At 38.6% G+C, this 23,857-nt stretch overlaps 1 protein-coding gene across 1 annotated transcript; it reads left to right on the top strand.

Annotated features, from left to right (window-relative positions):
* The first annotated feature begins 613 nt into the window (after nt 1-613).
* On the top strand, nt 614-9,505 carry NUP42 (nucleoporin 42). Its single transcript, XM_067291597.1, has 7 exons — nt 614-752; nt 1,671-1,923; nt 3,269-3,363; nt 3,806-3,882; nt 6,889-6,975; nt 8,532-8,616; nt 8,748-9,505. The coding sequence occupies exons 1-7, from the start codon at nt 641-643 to the stop codon at nt 9,314-9,316; spliced, it is 1,278 nt and encodes a 425-aa protein (XP_067147698.1). The 5' UTR covers nt 614-640; the 3' UTR covers nt 9,317-9,505.
* The last annotated feature ends 14,352 nt before the right edge of the window (nt 9,506-23,857 follow it).

Below are 23,857 nucleotides of genomic sequence, written 5' to 3'. Positions count from 1 at the left end.
ACTTGATTTTTTTTTCTTTTTTCTTATTAGAGTTTTATCATGCTCTGGGCCCTAGGTCATAGACTTGGTTCAGTCAGATTCATTGTCTGAATTTGAAAATTGTCCAGAATGCAATACTTTGTTTCTTAGGTCATTTTGTGTATTGAAGATGTGTATTGATAAAACTAATGAAGTGACACCTTGGCTCAGTATAAGAAACACTTTTTTGAAGCTTATGATGCGAGTGAAGTGAAATACCTCAGTGAGGCTTGTGACTCGGTACATTTTGATCAATAAATGATTTTTCTTCGGTAGCACTGGCAGCATGTTTAATGGCTTAACCAACAGGACCTTTTGTCCGCGCCTTCTGCTTGAGTCTTAAAACCTCACGGAGCAAGCGAGGCAGCCGGGCAGCTCCCTCCCCCCGGGGCCGCGCAGCCGGCAGCCTCGCTGTGGAGGCGACGGTTGGGCCGGGGGCGGACCGGGCCGAGGCGCGGCGCGCGCCGCTGAGGGGCGGGGCCCCGCGGCGAGCCCCGTGGCACGCGGGCTGTGGGCGGGGCCGGCGCCAGCTCCCCGCCGGATTGGTGCCTCCTCCCTGTGTTGCGCCTGCCCGCGACGTCATTGCGGCGCGGCGCGGGCGGCCGGGCGGTTGGCGGCCGCCATGGTCATCTGTCAGTTCTTCCTGCAGGGCCGCTGCCGCTTCGGCGACAGGTGCTGGAACGAGCATCCCCGCGGCGGCGGCCGCTCCGGGCCCCCTGCGCCGCCCTCCCAAGGTACCTGGGGCCGAGCCCCCTGCGCGGCCCTTCCGCAGCCGCCCGCCTCCGGCTTGGCCGGGGCGGGGAGCAGGGCCCCGCGGCGGCCGGGGCGAGGCGCGCGGCGGGGCTGAGCAGCTCCGGGCTGGCGGTGGGCAGCGGGGCGGGAGCCGCGCCGGGGCGAGGCGCCGCCGGGGCGCGGGAGCTGCGCGGGCAGGAGCTTCCGCGTCTCCCGCCTTGGCTCGGCTCGGCGGTCGCGTCAGCTTAGGGGCGGTGGGTTCCGAAGAAGGCACCGTTAAAAGTGCCGAATGAGCGGAGAAAACGAGAGTCGTTCTCCACTGTTATTTGCAAGGGCAGTAGGCAAGTTTCAGACACCCGCAGCTGTAACTTTTAAGGTTGTTTTGAATCTGATTTGATTTGGTTCTTTGGAAGCTTTTGACGCACAAGTGACGTGATGAGCAATGCTATTGGACAGATAGACGTGGGGTAACAACTACAGTTGCTCGTGTACCTACTGAAGGAGGCTCTGAGTTTGCCTGTAGCATGCACAAACGAAACGAAGGTCTTAAATTTGGAGGTCTTCTCATGCAACAGAGATGCTGCTATAGCTTTTTTAGCAGAAGCCCCTAGTGTAAATATACTGAGTTAAATTTTATTTTTTCTCCTGGGCTAGTTACTTTGCAGAACAACATAAGCAAAACTGAAACAAACTCTTTTCTGCAATACTCCTAGCAAGTTTTTGTTGTTGACATAGTGATGTGTATGATGAGGAGTTCTCTCCTGCTCTGATTTCAGAACTACCCTAATTAACTCGCTCTTTTCAGGTTTTCTTTTTAAATTTTTTACTGACACTATGAGAATAGCTAACTTACAGTTGTTTTGTTGTTGTTGTGAATATTGTTTAATATCTTAAATGATTTAACACTATTTTATTGGAAGGTACCACCAGAGGAGGAGGAGGAGGATGGGGTGCAAGTAACCACAGATACACTAACGTTATCCAACCCTCCACCTTTAAGTCCAATGCATGGGGTGGCAGCAAAGATCATGGAAGAGGATTTTTTGGATCATCTGATTTTGGATCGTTGGGCAGTGGCAGTAGAAATGCAGACTTTTCACAGAACAGATTCTCTGCATTAATGACCAGTCAAAATATTGATGACAGCTATAAAGATGAAGAGGAGAAACTTCTGTAAGTTACAGTCTTGTCTCATTGACTGGCTAATTGAAAGCATTTAGAATGAGCATTTTAAAAGCTTGCTGGCTTACTAGAGATAATGTAGAGGAGGTGATCATGAAGAGGGAAGCTGGAACATATAGGGAAAAACATTTAAAAAACCACTGTGTCATTTAGTTCTCTGAGTTATGATGGCGTGGGAAGAAGGAGGTCCTTGTCTGGAACCAGAAAAGCTGGGTTGGGTGGCTAGATAGCTATGATAGTAGTAAGGAGTTACGGTGTTAAAGTTGTGTGTAGGAGGATAAGGAAGGAGAAATTAAGAGTTCAGTAGTTGAAATTAAAGGGTCAGGGCCCCTAAATCAGCATTTCAACCATTTTAAAGAAGTTCTTGGGAAAAATGAACTATTTGGCTTAGTTTTCCTGACCCTTAAGGTAACAAATTATTTCATCAATAGCAAAATTATTGAAACCTACTTTCATGTGCATGTATGTCAGAGTTGGTTTAAGATGACCGGCAGGCTCAGGGCAATTACAGGGTAGGTGATGAGAAGCAAGCAAGCAGTGTGATTTCCTAAAGAAACAGGTTTGTGGAAGCCAGGAAAATGAGCAGCCCTAGCCCCTTCCTTTTTTTTTTTTTTTTTTTTTTTTTTTTTTTTTTTTTAAGAGTACATTGATAAAGTACTTAACTGAATAGTTATTCAGCTTTTCAAATGGGAATGTGTATCGTGTTAACAAACATCTGAAATAGGAACAAAAATATTATTAAAATATTTTTAATAAAAACTAATAGCATAAAAATATTTATGCTTCTCCACTATAGTTTTTCCCTTTTAACTGTTTACGTTTGGTTTTACTTCTGTTGATGTAGCTTCTATTTCTTTGCTTCTGCCATTTCTGGATTTTTATGTCCTTGATTCTTTTCCAAAAACTTACATGAAACACTTTTCTTCTTTTTCTTTTCTATGCATATTCATTCATGTTTGTAAAATCTTTAGTACTGGGAAGGTTTCAAAATTGTATTGTGATCTGCAGCTTCAGGGAAAATCTGTGGCAGCGTATGCCATTCAGGCATTTAAAAATACTGTTTGGGGATTTTTTTAAGATCTGATTTAATTTACTTTGCAGTCAGATGATAAAGTAAAATATTTTGAACGGACATTTATGTATCTTGCAGAATAAATGCATTTTTCACAAAGAACCAAGTACTTACATTGCTCATCCTGAATAGTGTCCTGCTTCATTAATTTTCATGGTTTCAGGTATTTGAATCTGGCCTTGGATTCAAACTAGGCAATTGCTTTTTGCATTTCCTTTTGACCATATAATTTCTACTCCTTTTTTTTTTTTTCTTGGCTTCTAGTGAAGGCATAGTGAAAGACATGGAAATTTGGGAATCTTCAGGACAATGGATGTTTTCATCTTACTCACCTATGAAAGAAAAGCTTAATATCTCAGGTAAAAATGTTTTTAGTATTGCCACACCCTGCTATTAGTTAGAACGTTTCTGTTGGGTGTAGGGCTAACTTTGTTTCAGAGGCCAGAAGAATGCTAGGCACTTGTCTGAAAACAACAATGCGAAATAATCTTTATCTGAGACGGACTATAAACTTGCAACTTGTTCCACATAAGCAGTATCTCATACTTGTCCATGCTGTTAAGCCTATATGGAACTGTTTGCAAACTGATCACTTGCCTTATGATGTAACAGGAAGGAATATTGGATTATGAGAAATTCATTTTGGGCATTCACATCTTTGAAGTTCTGAGTTCTTTTTGTGTCTCCAAGTATAACTGACTTATTACAGACAATGTATTAAGGCTCATTTCTTTGTAACCTTATAGAGGGCCATTGAAAGTACCTTTTTTTTGAGGTTTTTGATTATACCTCTCCTTTCAGGTTTTCCAGATTTCTCGCCAGAAGAGTTGCATCTGGAGTATTATAACTGCAGAGCAAACAATAATATTCAGAACTACGTAAGCATTTTAAAAATACTGAATCTTTTACATGAACATTTCAATATAGGACTGGTTAATATTTTTTGTGTGGCAACTCTGGTTCATTTGATTACCTTACCAAATTCTAGGCGATGATCAGAACGCCAAAATATTTTTAAATTGCTGTGCACCAAATAGGAAAAAAAAAAAAAAAAATAGCTGCCAGTCTCAATGCTCTACCATAATTTTGTATTCCTCTCTGAGATCAAAGGCTGAAACTGTCAGATCTGGGTTTCTAAAACTGAATCCCTAAATATGTTGATGCTTCAATTCCCATGAAAAGTGGTGGGAATAAACTTTCAGCTAATCTCAGTTAAATGTATGTCTTTATAAATCTAGACATTCATTTTCTTATTCTGGCTCCTGATCTTGTGCATTACTTGTGGAAGTCATTTGAATCCTGGCTCAGAACTTTAATGTTTTTCATGCTGTTAGTTTGATTGTTGGTATAACTGGATATATATTGCTTTAAGTATAACACTGGGGAGGTTTATTTTACTTTTTTTTAACATACCCTTACTAGAGAGAGTTGGTGATGAAAATAGATTTTACTTCTAAAGAAGTATATATGTATATTTATAGAAAAAAAGTAACACTTTATATTTAAATATATATATATATATATTTTCTGCTCCCTTTTAGTCCTATCAATATCAACAAAACTAGCATAGTTTAATGGTATGGCAACAAAGGAGTTAAGCTATTAGACAGATGCCATGAAATTAAATACAGTATGATAAAGTTATGATAAAGTAGTGATAGTATGACTGAATGCAGTCACGATGCTGACCACTGTTGCTAAAAGCAGCCTTTCTTACAGTACAGACTTCTTGGGGTGAGAAGGAGGGGACAGCTAAATGAATCATTTTTAGAATCTCTCCACAGTCTTGCATTCTTTACGAAAAGTAATTACTAAGCTTACAGTAGGTTTATCAAATTGACTGTGCTGCAAAGCAGTGGTTTGGCTGGTGAAAATGACAGAATCAAAACAGACGTGTATTTTAGCTAATTCTATGAGTTTTACATCATGTCTGCCAAATAACTCCACGTTGGACACCAAGGTTACGCTTCTGAACAGGGTGACAGCTCTGTCACAAACATGTGGTACAGAACAGACGGTGTGCCTGTTAGGAAGTTTCCTTTCTTCTTTCAAAGACGCAGCCTTCACTAGCTGTTTTGGCCGATGCTTGAAACAAGTTGTAACGGCAAAGTAATTTGTTCTATGGATTCTGGCAAATTTCAAACCTAAAGTTTAGTAATAGGTTAGACAAGCTGATGATTCCATTTGAAGTAGCTTTTAGTTATTTCTTCAATCCTGAATTTCACAAGATAGAAGTAAATCCCAGTTTTGTATCCATCTGTGTTACCATGTCTTGAAAGTACAAACTAATTCAAGCTACATTGCACTCTTTCCTCTTCCCCTTGGTTCTGTATTACAGAAGAAATTGCTTTTGTCATTACTGTTGTTTCATGTGTTTATAATCACCAGAATTGCAATTTTTTTTTTTTGAGACAGAAGAAAAGTTGGAGACAACAGAAACACTGTTAATAAAAGTCTGAAGCAAGTCAGCAACAAATCTGAATTGCCAGACCATATCTTTTTTCTATCCAAAAATGAAAACTTCTGTTGTAATTTTTTGGTTAGAGATTGAATGATTATTTAATCCAATTTTTGAAGCAATTAATCAAAATAAATCTCCTTAACTTGGTAAATATTTTACTGTAAAATGTTTTTGAGCAGTCACTTTTTTCAGCTTGGCAAGTATATTATGCTAACATCTGCTCTTCGTTTAGGGTTGATGCTTTTTAAAAAAACTTCAATTAGAGAAATGAACTGAAAAGAGTAAACAATACATTACTACTGGCTGTTAGAAAGGATTTATGGCATCACTGAATACTTGAATGCAAATTCATGAAAGTTTCGGTGTACAAATGGTAACTATATATAGATGGTAACTATATGATACAAAATATTTAAGTACAACATATCTTATCCAAAGCATGTGTTTCTATTCATAGGTTGGGTCAAAATCTAAATTCTCCAGTCTGTTGTATAAGAGCTGATATTAAACAGCATGATCTTCCAGCATGTAACACACAAGAATTATTGATGTTTGCAGTGAGAGACCCTTTTGAAAGATTAAGAAATCTAGTTACAAAAGATGAAGCATTCCAGTCTTGCAGGCGTTTGGCACATTAGATGTTTTCCCCACTTTGTCAATTTTTGAGGAGAATTTCAGTTAGGCTGGACTTAAAATAAGGTTTCCGTAATTATAAATATATGAAATTCAGGTCTTAAAGTACTGAAAAATCAGTTATTTAATGACTTTCCAATCTCCCATCTAATACTTTAATCACAGTTATCAAGACACAGGTACTATTTATTGCTGTATATGTTCTGTGCAGTAGTCTGTTGCATCGCATTAGAGGGACTGATTTAAATTAATTTTTTTCAAACCTAAATATTTTGGGGTGATACTGTTCCAATTGTTCTCAATTATTATATTTTGAAAGTGGGTATTTTTTCTGAAAATGTAGAGAAACTAAGGAAAGTCATGCACTCACTCAAGTTGAAATCCTATAACTGGACGGGCCAGAAATAAAACAAGGACAGAAGAGTTTATTCTTATATGCTTAGAGCCTGAAATTCCCCGCTGATATTTTTTTCAAGCACCTAATTCAGATAGTGATAGAGCTTATATTTAGAAAGCTCCAGGACAAGCTTTTTTACATTTTCTGTTATGTAAAGTAATAATGTTGATTTAAGAGCATTTGTAAAAGAATTGAAGGAATCCTGCGTTAATAACAAAAATTTCAGATCCTCAGCTTGAAATTTCATGAAAGCAAAAATCTTGTCTCTTTAGTTTAATGAAGATTTCTTTTCTAATTCTAGAAATCTATTTTAGCTTATTTGCTAGATCACTCTAGTTCCATTTTTAAGTCTTTGCCAATAATAAGAGTATGCTTGTCTATCCCCCTTTATAGATAAATTCTGTCCAACAGTTAGTGAAACAATGGAAAAATAGACTGCTGGAGTTAAAAACTTTAAATGCATCAACAAGAGCAGCATTGGTAAGTGTTACTGAAAGGTAAAATGTTTTTGATGTCATTTTTTTCTTAATTTCAGAAGAATGTTTCCCTTGGATTTTGTTTTGTTGCAAATGTGTGTTGCAAATGTGCTACAAATGCCGATGTTAATTTCTTTTACTAAGAGCATTAATGAAATGATTTCTAAGACATGATAGTTGTAATATGCCACCTTGATCTTAATGTGGAGATCTTAAAAGTTCCACAGAAACTTCAGGCACTGTCAAAGCATTTAGCTAGACTTTTACTAACTTTATAAAAATAAATGATCAGTATTGCTTTGAAGATCTCAGGATTTTATTTAACAACCAAATATACATGATACTCGTAGAGCATCCTTGTTTGCATCCAACTAGCTGAGACCTGAAAATGTTTGATTCCCAGATGCAGTGGCAATTTTAATGGGAGATACATGAACTGTTCTGAAAATCTCTACTGTGATGTGTTATCTTCTGGCACTATCGCCATGAAGAACAGCAGGCATGAAACTGTTTGGCTGATGGCCAGCATGAAGACCTCTTGACAGTAATCTTGAAACACACCTGGGAACATTATAGAAATCAGAAAGGGTGGAAGGAGGAATTACATAAGAGAATGATGCCTGCAGTTTGAAAACCACCCCATCTCTACTTCTCTATAGCTTTTTAGGTGATAGAAATGTGACTGAATACTTTAGCAGTACCTGAGTCAGATGAACATGGAAGTCTATGAACAGAGTTTTGGGTCTTATATCCATCTTTCTCTGAAATCAAAAAATCAATGTATTGTATGCAAGTTGTATTATGAAGTTCTCTTAGTTAACTAAGGAAGGTAGTGAATCAGGATGGATCCACATTAGCAAGGCAGCAGCTGGATCCCAGGTTTGGAAACTTTATCATTGCAAGCCACACGGAAGTAGCAGTAGCTTAAGGTTGGGACCTGGTTATGTACATGTATATTAAGATGCACATCTCCAGTCCAGTGTTGAGTTCTCTGAGGCATAATTAGCACACCAGACAGAATTGTCCTGCAGGCCATCTTAAGATAAATAGGATCACTTAGAGCATTTCTGTAATGCCAGAAAGAGAAAATGTTATATAGCTGAGGGAGAAACAGTGTGTTTAGATAAAATTTGAAGACATGAAGGGTGCATGTTCCTGGGAAAGCATACAAATATTTTCTGAATCTAGATATTTCAGAAAGAGAATGCTCAAGAACAGTTAGAAGCCACTATTAAATAATCAGGGAGACAGAATAAATTGATTTAAGTGGAGTCTGCATGAAGTGCATTCAAGTTTAATATGATCATTGGTATGTTCAGTGCTGAAGGTGAAGTGGGATTTGCACAGAAAACTAGATGTGCTAAAGTGAGAAAAAGAATAAGACAAAGCAATGACATAAGTAGAATCATAAAATATTGATTAAAATAGTTAAGAGATAAGAAACAGCTCTAAGAGGTATTCAGGTCATAATGAAAATATTTTTGTTTCAAGTATTTATTGAAAGACATTTCCCTGCTTTAGAATCTTAGTTTTCATTTATATATTTGGATTTTTTTTAAGCTATCTGAGTTGAAGAATGCGGTCAGTCAACCATTGCCTTCATTCAGATTTGGAGGACAGCAAACATCAAGCTTTGGGTTGTCAAGTAAGTTTCTGCATTAACCAACAGTTAAATGTTGTTTTTTGAGGTCTTTTTTTTCCTGTGGTTTTTTTCTTCATGTTTTAGTATTGCAGGTGTGCCCTTTCAAAAAGTTTTTCTAAATTTTATAATTGCAGACTTTCCTGTGAACAGCAACAGTAACAGTGCTAGCAATTTCTCCTTTAAAACAAGTTCCAGTCTTGTCAGTGCATCATCTGGAAACACCCCTGCTTTTGGGAGCTCTTCTGCTGGCCGTGATCCTCCTGTGTTTGGTGCGATGTCCTCCCCTAGCGTATCCCGTTCTGTTGGTTTTGGCAGTCAGTCAGCTCCATCTGCAGCCTCCTTCTCATTTAAAACTTCTGAAACAACTAGCGGTTTGGGAACTTCTGGGTTTTCGGGGTTTGGCAGTTCTTCTGCTGTGAACTCTTCAAGCACTACCCCACTTACAGCCTTCGGAGCTTTTAATGCAGCAGTAGCAGCTTCTCCTTCACGTTCAAGCAGTACTTTATTTGGACAGACTGCCAGTGTTCCTGGACATAATGTAACATCAGCACCTTCTCCAGTCACAAACAATATTACATCAGAAAAATTATTTACACTGAAGATGGAACTATCAGCTGAAGAGTTGAAACAATTTGAAGCAAAAAAGTTCACAATGGGAAAGATTCCTCTCAGGCCACCACCACTAGAACTTTTAAATGTTTAGGATTTTTATATTTATTCTGAAATTAGGAAATTCTTTTACTTTTTTTTTGTAATTGCTCTATGACACCTTAAATGCACAATTTTGGGGTTAAGTAATGAATTAAAATGCTTCCTTGTGAGTTAAATTTTCATTTCCTCTTTAAGTTTTCTGCAGTAATAAATTCAGAGATATAAATATTTCAACATTGTATTTAACTTTTCCTTGTTTGTTTTGGAAAGGACCTTTTAAATCCAAGAAATACACTATTGAAAATAAATTTTATAGTAAGAGTTCCCTTTTATACTCTGTACTGTGAAATTATGGGCAAAAAGAATCTTAAAACAAAAACCTTTTGTCAAAAGTAGGAACATTTTGGTGATGTATTCACAGCCTACTGATCTAGAAAGAAATGGATACAATGTAAAACAGCTTGGTTTTGGATCACTTTGCCTTATGTCTCTTACTAAGTGGTTTCATGCAGCCTTTGACAACTGTGTCAGTGGACACAGTAGACTCCTGTGTGGTCTGCACCTAGTTATGTGCTTCTGTGACCCTGGAGGCAGTTACCTTTCCCAGCTGATACAGTTCAGCTTTTGTTTGCTCTATTTGAGGCTATAATGCATACATTAATATAATACAATTTTGGGGGAACAATCTTAAAAGCATTCACCTAACAAGAAACTTGCAGTTTGCTGTTTTGACACCTATTAGTTACGTAGTTTTGCAATTAATTGCTTATGAAGTTTTATTACATTTATGTGAATTGATACAGTTTTGTTGTCTGGTTCTCAAATCTGATGGCTGTGTATGTTAGCTTTACTGAATTAATGATATTAAGGTATATATTTTGCCTAGATGCTATAAGCAGCAATCAGAAGTTTTCCAGAATGAGGTGATGGAGTCAGTGTGACGAGAACATTTGTTTCTGACTAGGCCCTCCTGTTGGTGGTTTTAAATTACTGAACCTCATATTTTAAGAGGAAAGCAAAAGCTTACTCCAGAGTATACATAAATAGGTTGACTTGTTTCTTTGAATAGTTGAAGATAACATTTCAGTTCTTGCTATGGACCCATGGTCATACCTAAAACTGCACTATAAATGTGCTTCCTAACAAAGGTCTAGAGCATACTGGAAGATGGCTTGCTTAAATAGTGTGAATGAATTTAATGTCCAGGACGTAAACTCAAGATGACAGACAATGGGCAGGCATGCTGCAGGCTTAATAGGAACTCAGATGCCTTACGTCATGGGCTCGGTGTATATTCACCAGAAACTCATGTATATTATCTTATAATGCTGGGTTGCTTGTAGGGTTTTTTCTGGTGATTGTTTTGTAGATGAAATAAGGCATCTGTTTTTTGTTACTGTTAATGACCCAGTACAGGCTTTGCATAACCCACAAAAGAAATACTGATACATAGGCCTGGAGTTCTGTTTAAGTCTTATGAAATGTGTTTTCCCAAGTGGGGACTCTGGAATACTACTGAGACTTGTACAAATTAAGACGTGTACATGCTTAGGGCTCACTTAGCTCTGAATTGTTTATGCCAATTACTCCAATTCTGACATGGAGAAACTGAGGAACATAGCACTATGGTGGCATAATGTATTTTGCTAGAAAACCCCCATCTTCACAGCAGTTGTTAAACTCACTTTTGTAAAATCTTACTATTTAAAGTGACAAAAAGTGTTCATGGCTTGTCAAAGGAATTCCATAACTGCCTGAACTCATTCTTTACATACTATACCTATTCTTGTATTTCATTTATGGAGACTGAGTGATTCTTAAGCCTAATTGTGTCAGAAAGCTACAAGTTTAAAAAAAAAAGTTCCAGGAAACTTTTTTAAAATTAAAGCAGCATTCTAGCAAGGCAGGGTTATATCCTGGGGTAATGGTATAAAATGAGGTCCTTTTTAACCTTGAAGATCCCATGGCATGTTTTAGAAGACTGGATGGTTGTCTTACATTTAAGGTAGTAATAATGTTGAAATCACCTGTGCTTTCAACTTAGTCTTTATCTTGTGATGTTCATCCTCTTAAATGGCTACTTCAGTAAAAAGAGGAATGCTTTTAAGCAGCAGTTAGAGACAGGCTACATCTGATAAATGATTAAGCCACCTGTACTCAGTTGAAGTGTCTATACACACAGGGCCACTTCAAGATTTTTTTAAGCTTCTGTACCTCAATGCTACTGCTGTGCTACATAAGAGCTTAAAGGAGCTTGCCATTGAACTTAAGTGATGAGCTGTCTAAAACCTTTAGTCACTCTTCAGGTATTGCAGCAGGCTGTTGCTGCTAAGCTGCAAGGTCCTGTAGTGCTCAAGAGCTTTTTATGGTAGAAATGCTTTCGCTTTAAGTAAGTGTAGGACCCTGAAAATCTGAATAACCCACATAGTCAAACAATCAACATAGAATGATGTTTGAAAACATCTAGCCAAACCTACAGAGCGCTAAGGGGAGATGGGAATTTTGAAGTATTAGGTCACTTTGCTATAAGAAATGTAAATAGAAAGGTCAAGGGAGATATTTCTGGTTTAGATGACAGAATAAATAAAAAGTTCTTGTTTGATCAACTTTTTTAAATAAATGCATCTTTTCAGATCTCACCCTGAAAGTAAAAATCAAAAATTACTATTAAGGAGGTACTAAGGCTGGATGCTTCATCCCATATGGACTTCTGAGCATCTAAAAAGATGGTAGAAAGCAGTGTGAGACTAGAATTGGTGATATGACTTATCTAGCAACAGGCAAGCTGTGTATTTGGCTGCAGAAGAGGAGATAAGGCTAGAACAGAAAGAAATAGTACTACTATAATGGGCTTACTAAATTGCAGAAAATAAGTAACAATTTACCAGTAGATCAAAGCAATCTTTTCCAATAGTTGCACTGTATTACTTTCTTTGCTGTTCATCCTGTTCTGCCTTTGCTATATTTGATACTAAACTTGGTTGCACACACAAAGAAAGCAAAAGAATATCCTTGTTTTAGCTACAACCCTTTAATTTTCTTAATGTTTCCTTTTTGCAACTGCTTTTTTGTTTGGTATATGGCTGCCCTCCAGAAAGTCATAAAAGCATGTTCTGGCATATGAAAATACATTTAGGATAGCATGAGATGCACAGATCTCATTTACTGCATCTCATTTTAGAACAGGAAAGATGAGGTGAAAAAAACCCAATGAAAGAGCTGTAACATGTCATGATTAGTAGGAGAACTTAGTGTGCGAAATAGGATAGAACATTCAAGCTGTAGCCTGGCTCCATGTGATATTTTCAAGTACTTCCCTTACTTTGAAATAACAGGATTTATGAGTCACTGAAATTCCTGTGGTGTGGTACAAACAACTAATTTGAAGAATGATTTGAAGTTGAGTTTCTGAGGGATCATGGATTAATCCTCAGGCAGCAGCACTAGAGCCTGGGCATATGCATGAGAAATCCTCCACTGCCCAAGCAGAAGATCAGCCCTAGGTATGTAACAAATGGGATTTTCTCTGCCCTTTTTCACCCATGTGATGCTAGCAGCAGTGAGAGATCTCAGTGTGTGAGCTATTAATAGAGAAGGACAAACAAGAGCCTTAGAAATCATTACAATTTTGTAATGAAAGTTAAGCATTGTGGTAGCAATGTGCTGTGTAGTTTTACTATATGCAGCTGAAAGTCAGAGGTGAGGTGGCCTCACACCAAAAGAAGGAAGACGAACTACAAATATCAAATAACTAGATTTAAGCCTCAGAGAATTAAGCTAAGGGCATCAAAAACAATGAATTAACAGCCAGAAGGATAAGGGAAATAAAAACTCACAAACACATCTAGGGGAAAGGAATACAAGAGGTCTATTAATAAAGGAGCACTAAAGTAAGATAGATAACTCTTGAAATGGTGGAAATCAATTTAAAACAAATAGTTGAAATGAGGAGACAGTCAAAAAAAAAAAAAAACCCAGTGAGGATGTAATGCAGTTATTGATAAAAGGCAAATAAAATACTTCTGAAATGTGAGCCTACAGTGGGAGTCCAGATAATTTGCCTTATGGGTCAGTAAGACAGTTAGCTAATGGCCTTACTACTGACAATTATTTGAGAGAGTAATATACGGAAAAATAATATACCTTAGCAAGCAAAGATGTTATCTGAGACAGTTACAAGTAATTTGAGGGGATTCCATGGTCTGGCTTTTACTAAGGCATTTGATACAGATATTTGAGGGGTGTCAGATGTTTATTTTACTGTGATTAGGCTAGAGATTAGTTAAGAATGTTGACAAGTAAATGCTGTTGGTTTACAGTTCACCTCCTATATCTTATATGCAGAGGACAGAGAAACTGTAACTTGGCATTTTCCTGGACAATAACTGGGGAAAAAAGTTCTAGGTTCTATTTAGACATAAGTAGATATCTAATTGTATTTGACCTAATACAAGCCAGGAGCTGAAGGAAAAATGTATACTACTAGTGTTCAAAGAGACTGAGAAAACTACGGTTGAAAGATATTGACAGTAAATGATGAGAGCCCACACTGGGTTTGGTCAGTAAAATGTAGTTTGAGATGTGGGAATCTCATTCAGTGTCCGATTCAGTAGTGCTGCATTGGGTTCTACGCACACTGTTGCCACAGAGCTGCTTGACAAGAAAAAGGAAATTCAGAGAGCAACCAAAATGACTGAGGGTTGGAAATGAGTTTAGGAGGATATTTAAGAGTTGAATACCATTTTAGTAACCAGAATATTGAAGTACTTCCTCACAGATTTCTTGGCCAGGAATAGTTTCCACATGGGGAAAGTCCTATTCTTCCTCTTTTAAGATCTGCCTAAGCAAAACCCAAAACAAAAGCCTAGAAACAAATCCAGACCTGTCACAGTACATGTCCTCAAAGACATACCAGTCAACAAAAATTTTTATGATCTCTTATCTTTGAAAGAAAAGACATTAGTGATTGTGACAAGAGTGACAGAGTACAAATCTGAGCGTTTGGACCAGCTAGCTTTAGGTACCTTGCCCCTCTACTGAGAATGATTTAGAGCGCTGGTCATACAGAGGGAGCCTCTCTCCACTGCATTTATAGAGGCAGATTAGCTGCCAATCACTGGATGTGAATAAACTTCTTGGTCTTGAAACTCTTGCTCACAATTACCTGGTTTTCCCATTAAGAATAAGCAAATAGAAAAACAAAGAGTAGTTCTCATAAGAACATTGCCTAAGGTTGAGTTGCTAATTTAATCTGCAGTGCTGTTTGCAAGTTTTCAGTTTGCTCTGCAGAATAGAGCTGGGCACATTCTTAAAACACTGTACCACATGATGGACTCTTTGGTGGGACTTACCCTCCTGCAAAATAACAAAAACAGATCTTAAAATGAAGGGAAGAGGAGCAAAACAAGTGACAAGATTTAAATGTCAACAGACTGACCAACATTTTTGTGCATGTGACTTGGACTGTGTAGGCTTCTGTGTTTGCCTCCCCAGACAGTGGGATTTGTTCTTGAGGTGTCATATGAGAGACATAAGAAACAAGTTTTACATCTTACTCCTTCCAGCAGGCAGTTCTGTTACATTGCTAATTGCATAGTAGTCATCAGAAGAGAGATTTGGTGATTTTTAAAGTACCTGCAGCAATTATATCCTGTTCCACCTGTATTGCTGTTTTTTTAAAGGCAGTGTTTTCCACAGCACTCTTAGCAAATGAAATGCTTTCTAGGCAGCATCTAGTTATGCTTCTGTAAGTCTTCCCTGAGCCTTATCTTTGCAAATTGCATGAAATCTGTCCTTTACATATGCCCTACGTGTATTAGGTGATTAGATTAGTCCTAATTATACCAAATAAACCCATCCTCCTCTATGAATCGGACAAGAAACATTTGTGCATGTGCAAGAACATATATCACATCACCTTTAAAGGGAGGCTCATGAGGTAGAGTTTTGATCTGTGACTACTTACCTTTTCTGTCTAACCAGTGCTGTTGCATTTTTCTCAGCCTGACAAGCATCTGGCATACTCTGGCTTTTAATGCACTTCAGTATTAAAGCACTCCTTACAATCACATGAGCTTTTGTTATTGTGGTTTACTCCACTTCTGCAAGTATGGGCTTCTTAATATCCAGGCTTCTCTTGGAGTATCTCTAATAATGAAATAGTACTGAAGTCATGCAAAACTGAAATAGCCATTTATAACAATGGGTTTTATATATATATATATATTTTTTTTTTTTTTTAAATGCCTTGGGTCACTTACTGTTTCCGTATAACAGACGAATAGCAGATGAGCTCTGGAGAGGAACCCTCTGTATTTGGTATGTATGTGTGAAAGGGACTGAAGCTGCTCCTTCATCAAACCTCCACGCACTGGGAGATGTCTCCAGTGATGACAGGAAGGCAAGGGGAAGACAGAAGGAAACCGTCTACCATACAAGGCTTTAAAAATTTAGAACAAAAACTGGCTCTGAATGACTGATGTCACAGAATAATACCTGCTTCTGTGAGTATCCTGCATATCAGTCCCTATCTACTATACCCTCACCTAAGACTCTTCTGTCCTGGAAAGATAAGAAAGGATTTGAAATGTTCTTTGATCCCACAAGTACTAGGCCATTTATGGTCTTCCACTTTCGGCCAAAGCTCATGTCATGCTTCCATGGAGGCATAAAAACTCTTCCAGAACCAGAGGGTAACAACTGCGCTCCTTGGCAGCTTCCTGGAGTTTGACTGGCAGCTTCTGGCTGGGGTCCTGCGGGACTCAGGCCCAGCAGGCACACTGCTCTGCTCAGTGGCAGAGGAGGAGGCTGTACATTGCCTTTGCAAAGCAGAGCATTGCTTGAACTTCACTGTAGGAACTTGGCACAGCATAAAGGAAAGACATATCCCACCCCAGCCTGCAGGCAGATCTGCCATTCCTGAGATAATGCTGCCTAAGATTTCACTGTAGATCCTTTTGCCTGGAGTCTGCATCAGACATCTCTGTATCTAACTTACCTGACTTCCCAGAGATTACACCTTTACCCTTGCCCGGTGTGTCTGCCTGCCTCAGCTCATTAGTCCCCTGCTTATACAGACTGATTCCTGTGGGACACAGGATCCCCTTGGCATTCCCACGCAGGTGTTGTGGAGGGGAATAACTCAGAAACGCCTCCCCTCCAAATGTCTCTGCCACTTCTTTATTAAGCCTGTGTGGGAATTCACATGTGCATACAGCAAACACTGTGATGACCCTGTCAGGACATTCATGAATTATTAGATCCCCTTGAAGCCAGCTCAAGAACAGAAGCAGAGCTGTGCAACACTATAGGTAGGTGGTGATGCAGCTTCAACACAACTTGTCTTTCTAGCTGGTGCTGTTTAAAGCTTCTCTCCCATTAGTGCACTTTATTCACGCATTCAAAACCCATATCATATGACACTTTTAGCAAACCTAATTCCCCTTAACCCTAATCATCTTGTATAACCACTGGTCAACTCCTCCTGCCTGTTGTTCCCAGGCAGCTTTCCCTGTAGTTCTCAGAACCATATCTGCTGTGATCCGGTGAAAATCAGGTGCACTAAAGCATTCCCCCATCAACCAAGCAAGTGCTTCTGGTTCCCCTGACATTTGGCAAAAACAGGTCAGAAGGTTTCTGTTGCCTCAAAACACAGCGATGTAGTGATGTACCTTCCTATCTGGTTTATCCTCTAATCCCCGAGTTCTTTAGCAGACAGCATGCTACAGGCACAGTCTCTGCCCTGAGCTGTAATGCCACAGACTGCACCAGGATTTTGTCACTGATCAGGTATACAATCCAGGGAAGGAGGAAATATCTTTGGGCCTCCACACAATAACAACTATAGTGTGTATCTGCTAACGATCAGAGTGCCTTTCTCCTATTTTCAGCTTCTGGGCAATGTTTTACAGGGGTGGGTGGGGGTGGAAATCATGCACAAAGTACTCTGGCAACTTCACTGCAGGCATACCAGAAATCCATGATACTGCCAGGGGAAAAAGCCTGGATCCCCTAACTTTTGGTAATATGGTTAAAGCACAGATCCACCCTTCCTCTCACAGCAAAAGTACAGAGCAATACTTTCCAAAGAGCACACTTTATACAAGAAGTAACATAAGTAGTATATGTTGATTCCTGCATCAGGAAACACATCTGGTTGCTGACACTGTGTCTGCACTGAGGTAGCAAGGTTAGGTGAAAAGTTTGACAAGGTACAAGGCTGTACTACCTGTGCTGAAGAAAGCAGGCTGCTCTTTCTGACCTTTTCTTCTCTGTCTGCTTTCGGTTGACAAAATATTGGGTTACATTAAAAGAGATTAGCAGAGTGTCTCTTAATATTAAACATAATACTGGAGAACAAACAAGTAAATGCACACAAGACACTCCTTGATCACAGCTGCTATAAAATGGTTCTGGCAGCAAAGAGAGAATTCTTCCTACTTACATGGTCATTGGATACATTCCATTCTTATGATGATCCACTTTGAGAAGGTTTATTCTTCCCACAATAACATAAAAGGAACATTCATGAATGGAAGGAGACCTATAAAATAACTAAAGAAATACATGAGAACAACATGTTTTTTTAAAAATCCATTATTATGTGTGGCCATAATCTATAGTTATGCATCCTAGATCATTTATTTAGGAGTCTATATATTGTAGTACTTGGTGTACAGGAGGAGGAAATAAACTGTACAGCACTCACTCTCACCTCTGACATGGGGCCTGCGATGATTCGTGTAGCCCTTTAAGACACCTGAAGTGCTCTGAGAGCCGAGGATCCCTCATGCATGCTCTGCACCTTGCATGTCCACCTTGGTTCTTGCAGATCCTCTGTATGGACCCATTCCTGAAAAAGATGCTACAGAGCTGTAACACTGGGTGTTAGCCATCTGAAAGTTTCTCTATGGAAATAGGACTTCCAAATGGCAACTGAAGATACAGTGCCCAGGAGCCATAGCACTGCTGAGGTCTAATTCATGACATTTTCTGTTTTATATTCAAATTACTCAATTATTTTAGCAGGTTTCCCAAGAAAATAACATATTTTTGATTATACTGTCTGATTGTCTGTCTGTCATTCCTTCTGTCCCAGTCACTTTCCTTAACCCCTTGGCCAGTTTCCAGGAGGTTAAGTCTTGAAGATGACTATATTCTCATAGCTGTTGCAAAAAAAAAAAAAAAAAGCTGGATGTGGAAGGAGAACAAAATTAGTGTCACCACTGAAAGAAAAAAGGCCAAAACTCGGCTGCTATGAGTACTGCTAGCAGCTAGCTGGCTGATCAGCACTCTTGTAAATCTAAAGTAGATTGCTAGGTTTTTGTCTCATTGAGGTATTACAGAGGACAAAGGACACAAATCTATAGGAACCCAATTTTCATACACATGTTTTGTGGTTCAAAACCAACTTATTTTAAATATCAAAGCAAAATTCTCTCACTTTCAAATGTGGAGTGAGCCAAGAAATCACTTCCAAATGTGAAGCTAACCAAGAAATGAGGAACAATTTACTACAATACTATGTCTAAAAGTTCAGATACAACAAAGTACCAAGGCTCCTAACTTCCTGCTGATTTCATACTTAGTTGAAATATTTGTCCATGACCCAAGAGCTGTGCTGATGGGGCCTAAGCCCCATCCTTCCTCCAGTCCTGCTTCCAGCCCCCAAGAACTCATGGGGAAAACAGGATCACTGCAGAAGAGCTTCTGCAATGAAACAGAAACTGTGAATGATGTTTCATTTAAATGAAACTGGAAACAACAATTTTACTGAAATAAGACAATTGTTTTTATTATCTTTGCATTTCACATACCCTCAGATAATTTTGAGGAAAGTGCTGGCTATAGATAGCTGAGGAGGCGGGCAACATATTCATTCATCTTCTAATCACCTTAAACCTAATAAAATCTACTCTGTAAGGCTCAAGGGACAAGGAAGCCTTAACATGAACAAACTTGGGCAGTTTCAGATGTTTTTCTGTCACATGTACCAAACTTAAGAAGCCTAGCCAACCACTAGCTACCTCTGTTCAAACTGGAGGGAGTTGATTATGCATCACTAGATGTGGCCTCCTTACCTTGCAGGGGAACCATTGTCCCATGAAAAGGTTCAAAAGATTCAAGACAATGTAGGTCTAAGCAAGAATATTCAGACTCACCTAGAAAATGAAGCACATGCAGACTCCAGAGCACTACTGTAACGAGCTCTCCACAGGAAATACCATTAAGCAAGTAACCACACTTTCTCTAACTTTATGTAACTTATGCTTGCTCATATACCATCTCTCCAGAGGGTCACCTCTTACATAGTCATGGTATAAGGCTTAATAAAGCTTTTTGAAACAGTCAGGTAAGACTTCAGCTCTAAGGTCTCTTAGCCCTTCAGCCCTATTTCATTGCTTCCAGAATACCTGCACTGCCAGAGGGGCAGGGCCTCTTTCACACTTGCTTCAGCTGTGGCCCATTGAAGCCGAACAGGGTGAAAGCAAGGAAACAGATGTTGAGAAGTCCCCTACAATGATAATGAGAAAAGGATGATGTAAAAGTGTGCCCTGGTGCCTAGCAGAGGAGTGCATCTCCATGCACCTTCTCCTCCCTGCAGGCGCATACATTCCACTGAGGTTTGTATCCTGGATCATCAAAGCATTACCCTGACAATGAGAAAAAAGATGCAACTATGATGTTTATTCTCATTCTCTGCTGCTCCAGTCTCTTCTGACTCCCAAGTTTTGCTACCTGTATTGGCCAAGTCAGAAGCCACCAAAGATTACCTGCTTGTCCTATGGCTACCACAAGAGCTTGAGCTAATACAAGAACAAATTTAATTACTATCAGTAAATAATAAGATAACAACAGGCAAGTATTAGGTAGGGTTGTGTTTATCCAGGATACCAAAGCTTAAGTGGCAGAAGACTGGCCATAAGGTAGAACCACAACAGCACATGAAAACAACTCTGCAATTCTGGCACTCCACTGCCTGGATTATCATTATATGTTCATGAAATGCCTAGCACAAAGCAGTGATAGCTGGTTATGCCTGCTGACTACTACTGTGGTACTAATGCTGAGTGGTTCTATTAGCAAGTTCGTTATGTTTGTACTTAATTACAGAGAAACTTGGGAAGATGTAAACATCAAAGGAACCCTTTTCCCTAACAAGATAAGTCTTGACTTTATTCCTAAGACATTTTAAAATTTCCCAACCCATTCAGTTTGAAAAGCTGCTGTAGGCTGCCAGGATTTAAATCAATAGATGTTTATTTGGAGACTTCAAAGGTAAATGAAAGGTTACATGGACTGGCACAAAATTGTTTCCTTTGAGCAGTTTTCAGGTACACAAGAAATAGAATTAAATACCCTCTTGCTCTACCAAACTCTCCATTATAAACTCCCAGCCAGTCATTTTTTAATTGAATTAAAAAACTCTCCCTAAAGGTTATGATGCATCTTGAAGCACAGAGCTGTCTCCTCACAGCATTATCTCTATAAATTATTATTAGCAAAAGTCTTCTGTCCATCAGTTCTTTCTCCACACAACCTTCTGCAAAAGCATTGGAGGCCTGGCTTAAACACCTAAGGAGCCAGGATTCAGAAAGAAACTTAACAAAGGTGATTACTGGAAAACAGACATTACAGATTTACTACAACTCTAATAGCCACTGAAATGGTCCTATACTTAGGCACAGCAAAAGAAAAGGACCTGTCCAGCAAGAATGCAGTGAGCAGGGGCAGATTTTCTTTTAAGCTTTCTGTTTTGTCTTATTCTATATTTGCTCTCAATTAAGTAGTGAATAGTTCTAGTTTATGTTCTAAAAGCTCTTGAGAGCCAAAGCCTTTCTAGTGTATCGGGTATGCTTGTTTTAAGGAGAAGCCATCTCAACACTGGATGATTTGGTGGTCTCCACCTAACAAGTTCCTTCAGTTGCAAAACCCTGAAGCTTTTTTATTACTATTATTTAAAGTTAATATCTATTAAAATACGTTATGAGAGAGAGTTTGGGGTAATCATCTAAAAACACATGAAAAGCATTCAAATACTATAGGAATGAAAACTACAGAACATCTCGTAGATAAATAATCACAGAGTTTGCATGGCCTCTGCTTCCACTACAGAGCTGTGATGAAAAAGCAGGATCTGTAATTTCAGCAAAAATTTCAAAAAGATTCTACTTTCTGGGGATTCTGATTCCTATCTATATGAACAGTTTGTCCTGAAGCTTTCCATCAGATATCTCCTGATCTCCAGAGCATGTGAATATAAAACAGTGTAAATGTACTGCCCTGTTCCTTTCAAGCTATTCAAATAGTGTACTTAAGGCTTGCTACATTTGACTTTAAAACTTTTCATAATGCTGTTTGTTCATTGCTTGTTCTATTTCTAGTTGCTTTAATTTTAAGAGCCTTGAAGAACTGGAACAAAATTCTTAACAAAGTACTTCATGATTTTCATAATTTTTCACTGAATTTAGATAGCCTAAAACATTTTAAATCGCTGCCTCCCACAGAGAAGCAATCGTCACTGTAGTATCTAGCTCAGGAAGAGACTGTATTAGCCCATGGCAAGGTCTAGCTGGGTTATTCGGAGGGAAGGGTAGCTGTTTTTATGACATTTTAGTGGGCTTCTCCACAGAACAAAAATGTCATCTTTGGTCACTCTCACTCAGAACCTTCCCATTTCAGATGAATTAATGAAAAAATCAAAGTTGCCTTTTAATGTTGTGAATCACTGACCACCAAGTTCTTAACAGAGTATTAGAGCTGCTAGGAGCATGTATGGGTTCAGGAACACGCTACCATTCCTCAGCACACCGGATAGAATGTTGACCATAGTTATTAATAATTACATATAAATCAATACAGTATGTATTGTTATGTTTGGAACCATAATTTTGCTTAAAGTATTACTAATCCCTCCCTCCCTTTGATTTTTCTCCCTTATTTTATAGAAAGCAAAGTTGCTTATTTATCCAAAGAGGAGAGTAGCAGCAGAGTCTCCTTCTTGATAGTCACCGGTCTTTTTGCTAGTTTAGGAAAGGCGACCTGCAGAGAAGATGTTTTAAACTCCCCACCTCATCATGCTTTCCTGCTCACTGTTTGGACCACTGAGATGGAGAGGACGATGAAGACCCCTGTCCTACAGATCCTCCACAATGCACCCTCAGACAGTAGTGATGTTTATAATGTTTCCTTTCTGCAAAATCTCTCTACCTGATCTCCTAAATCACAGCCTTTTCTACGGCTACGGTGAAGTTTCTTATCTTGATTCAGTTACACAAAGATATGCATCATAAGTCCATTTTGTGCTATCAGTGTTAAGCCACAAGCAAAAAATTAAAGCAAACAAATTGATCTCCCTGTTCAGATAGTTCAGCTGTGGTTTAACTATGAAAATTTTGAGATATCTTACAGCTAAATACATCTACCAGAAGTCAGAGCTGGAATTCCTCAGAGGCAGTTGATAAAAAGCATAGCCACTCAAAATACAGATCTAAATAGTGGCTGCTACTGCCAGCACTCCAGACAAGGACTTAGCATAGATGATGTGATGACCCAATGATCCTATTTACACTTCTCACCTTGCTATCAAGTGGCAATATCACTGCAGCTGATGGCCTCAGATAGTGCTCTCACTGTGATGTTCATTTGTTGCTTTTTACTGATCAGTGACCTCCAAGTGAGTTTTACCACTGAATAGGTTATTTCTGCATAAAAAATGTAAGTATTCAAATGTGCCATAGACCTGGACTATTTCACTAAGAAAAGCAGAGGGGCATGGGAGGGGAAAAGGAACATAAACACATACCTGTGTGAAATCCAAGAACTCAGCTGCCAAAACAGGTGAACAGTTTAACTGAGGTTACTTTCCTGGCTTCCTGCTCTTGAACTTCATCCTTGACAACAAATACCATTGCAAGACAAAAAAGCTCTGAACTCCTATCATATTTTAAAATCAAATAAATAGAGCATTTGGGCTACACACTACATTTCTTTACATTTGCAAACTTCTTGACTGTCAATAAAATTAAAAATCATACAAATGTACTAGTAATCTGTCTGTCCTCAGCACCCACCTGATGTATTTTGTTATCAGAACATCCACTGAAGTCCAACTGTTAAGTAAATTGCTCAGTGAAAAATTATTTTAAAATTGGATTTCCTTGTCTTGGCAAGTGTTGATTTTCTTATGCCTTTTTTTCATTCTACAAAATACCATTGAATTACCATTTTTTCTTGCTGAAAGATTTTTTGCATCATGTAATAATACAAGAACTAGGTATTAGGAAATGAAGAATTAATTAGGTATTAGGAAATGTAGCAAAGAATTGGCAACAAAGTGGTCAAATAATCTCTATTTCCATTTTATTATTTTGTTCTTATTTCATAAAAAAAATCATTTTTTGCTTTCATCTAAACAATACTCACCACAACTGCACATGAAGAATCAATGTAAATTTATAGAGGTCTGAGTATAAAATCCATTTTCCTTCTCTTCACTTACACTTCTCATTTCTTTTTTTTCTTTTTTTTTCTCTTTAAGGCTATTCCATTTTTTATACTTTGACATCAGACACTAACAATGCAGGATTAAATT

Source organism: Apteryx mantelli, chromosome 2 (genome assembly GCF_036417845.1).
Source record: "Apteryx mantelli isolate bAptMan1 chromosome 2, bAptMan1.hap1, whole genome shotgun sequence".
NCBI lineage: Eukaryota > Metazoa > Chordata > Aves > Apterygiformes > Apterygidae > Apteryx > Apteryx mantelli.
Note: the sequence above shows the minus strand (reverse complement) of the source record. Positions and strands in the feature narration are given on the sequence as shown.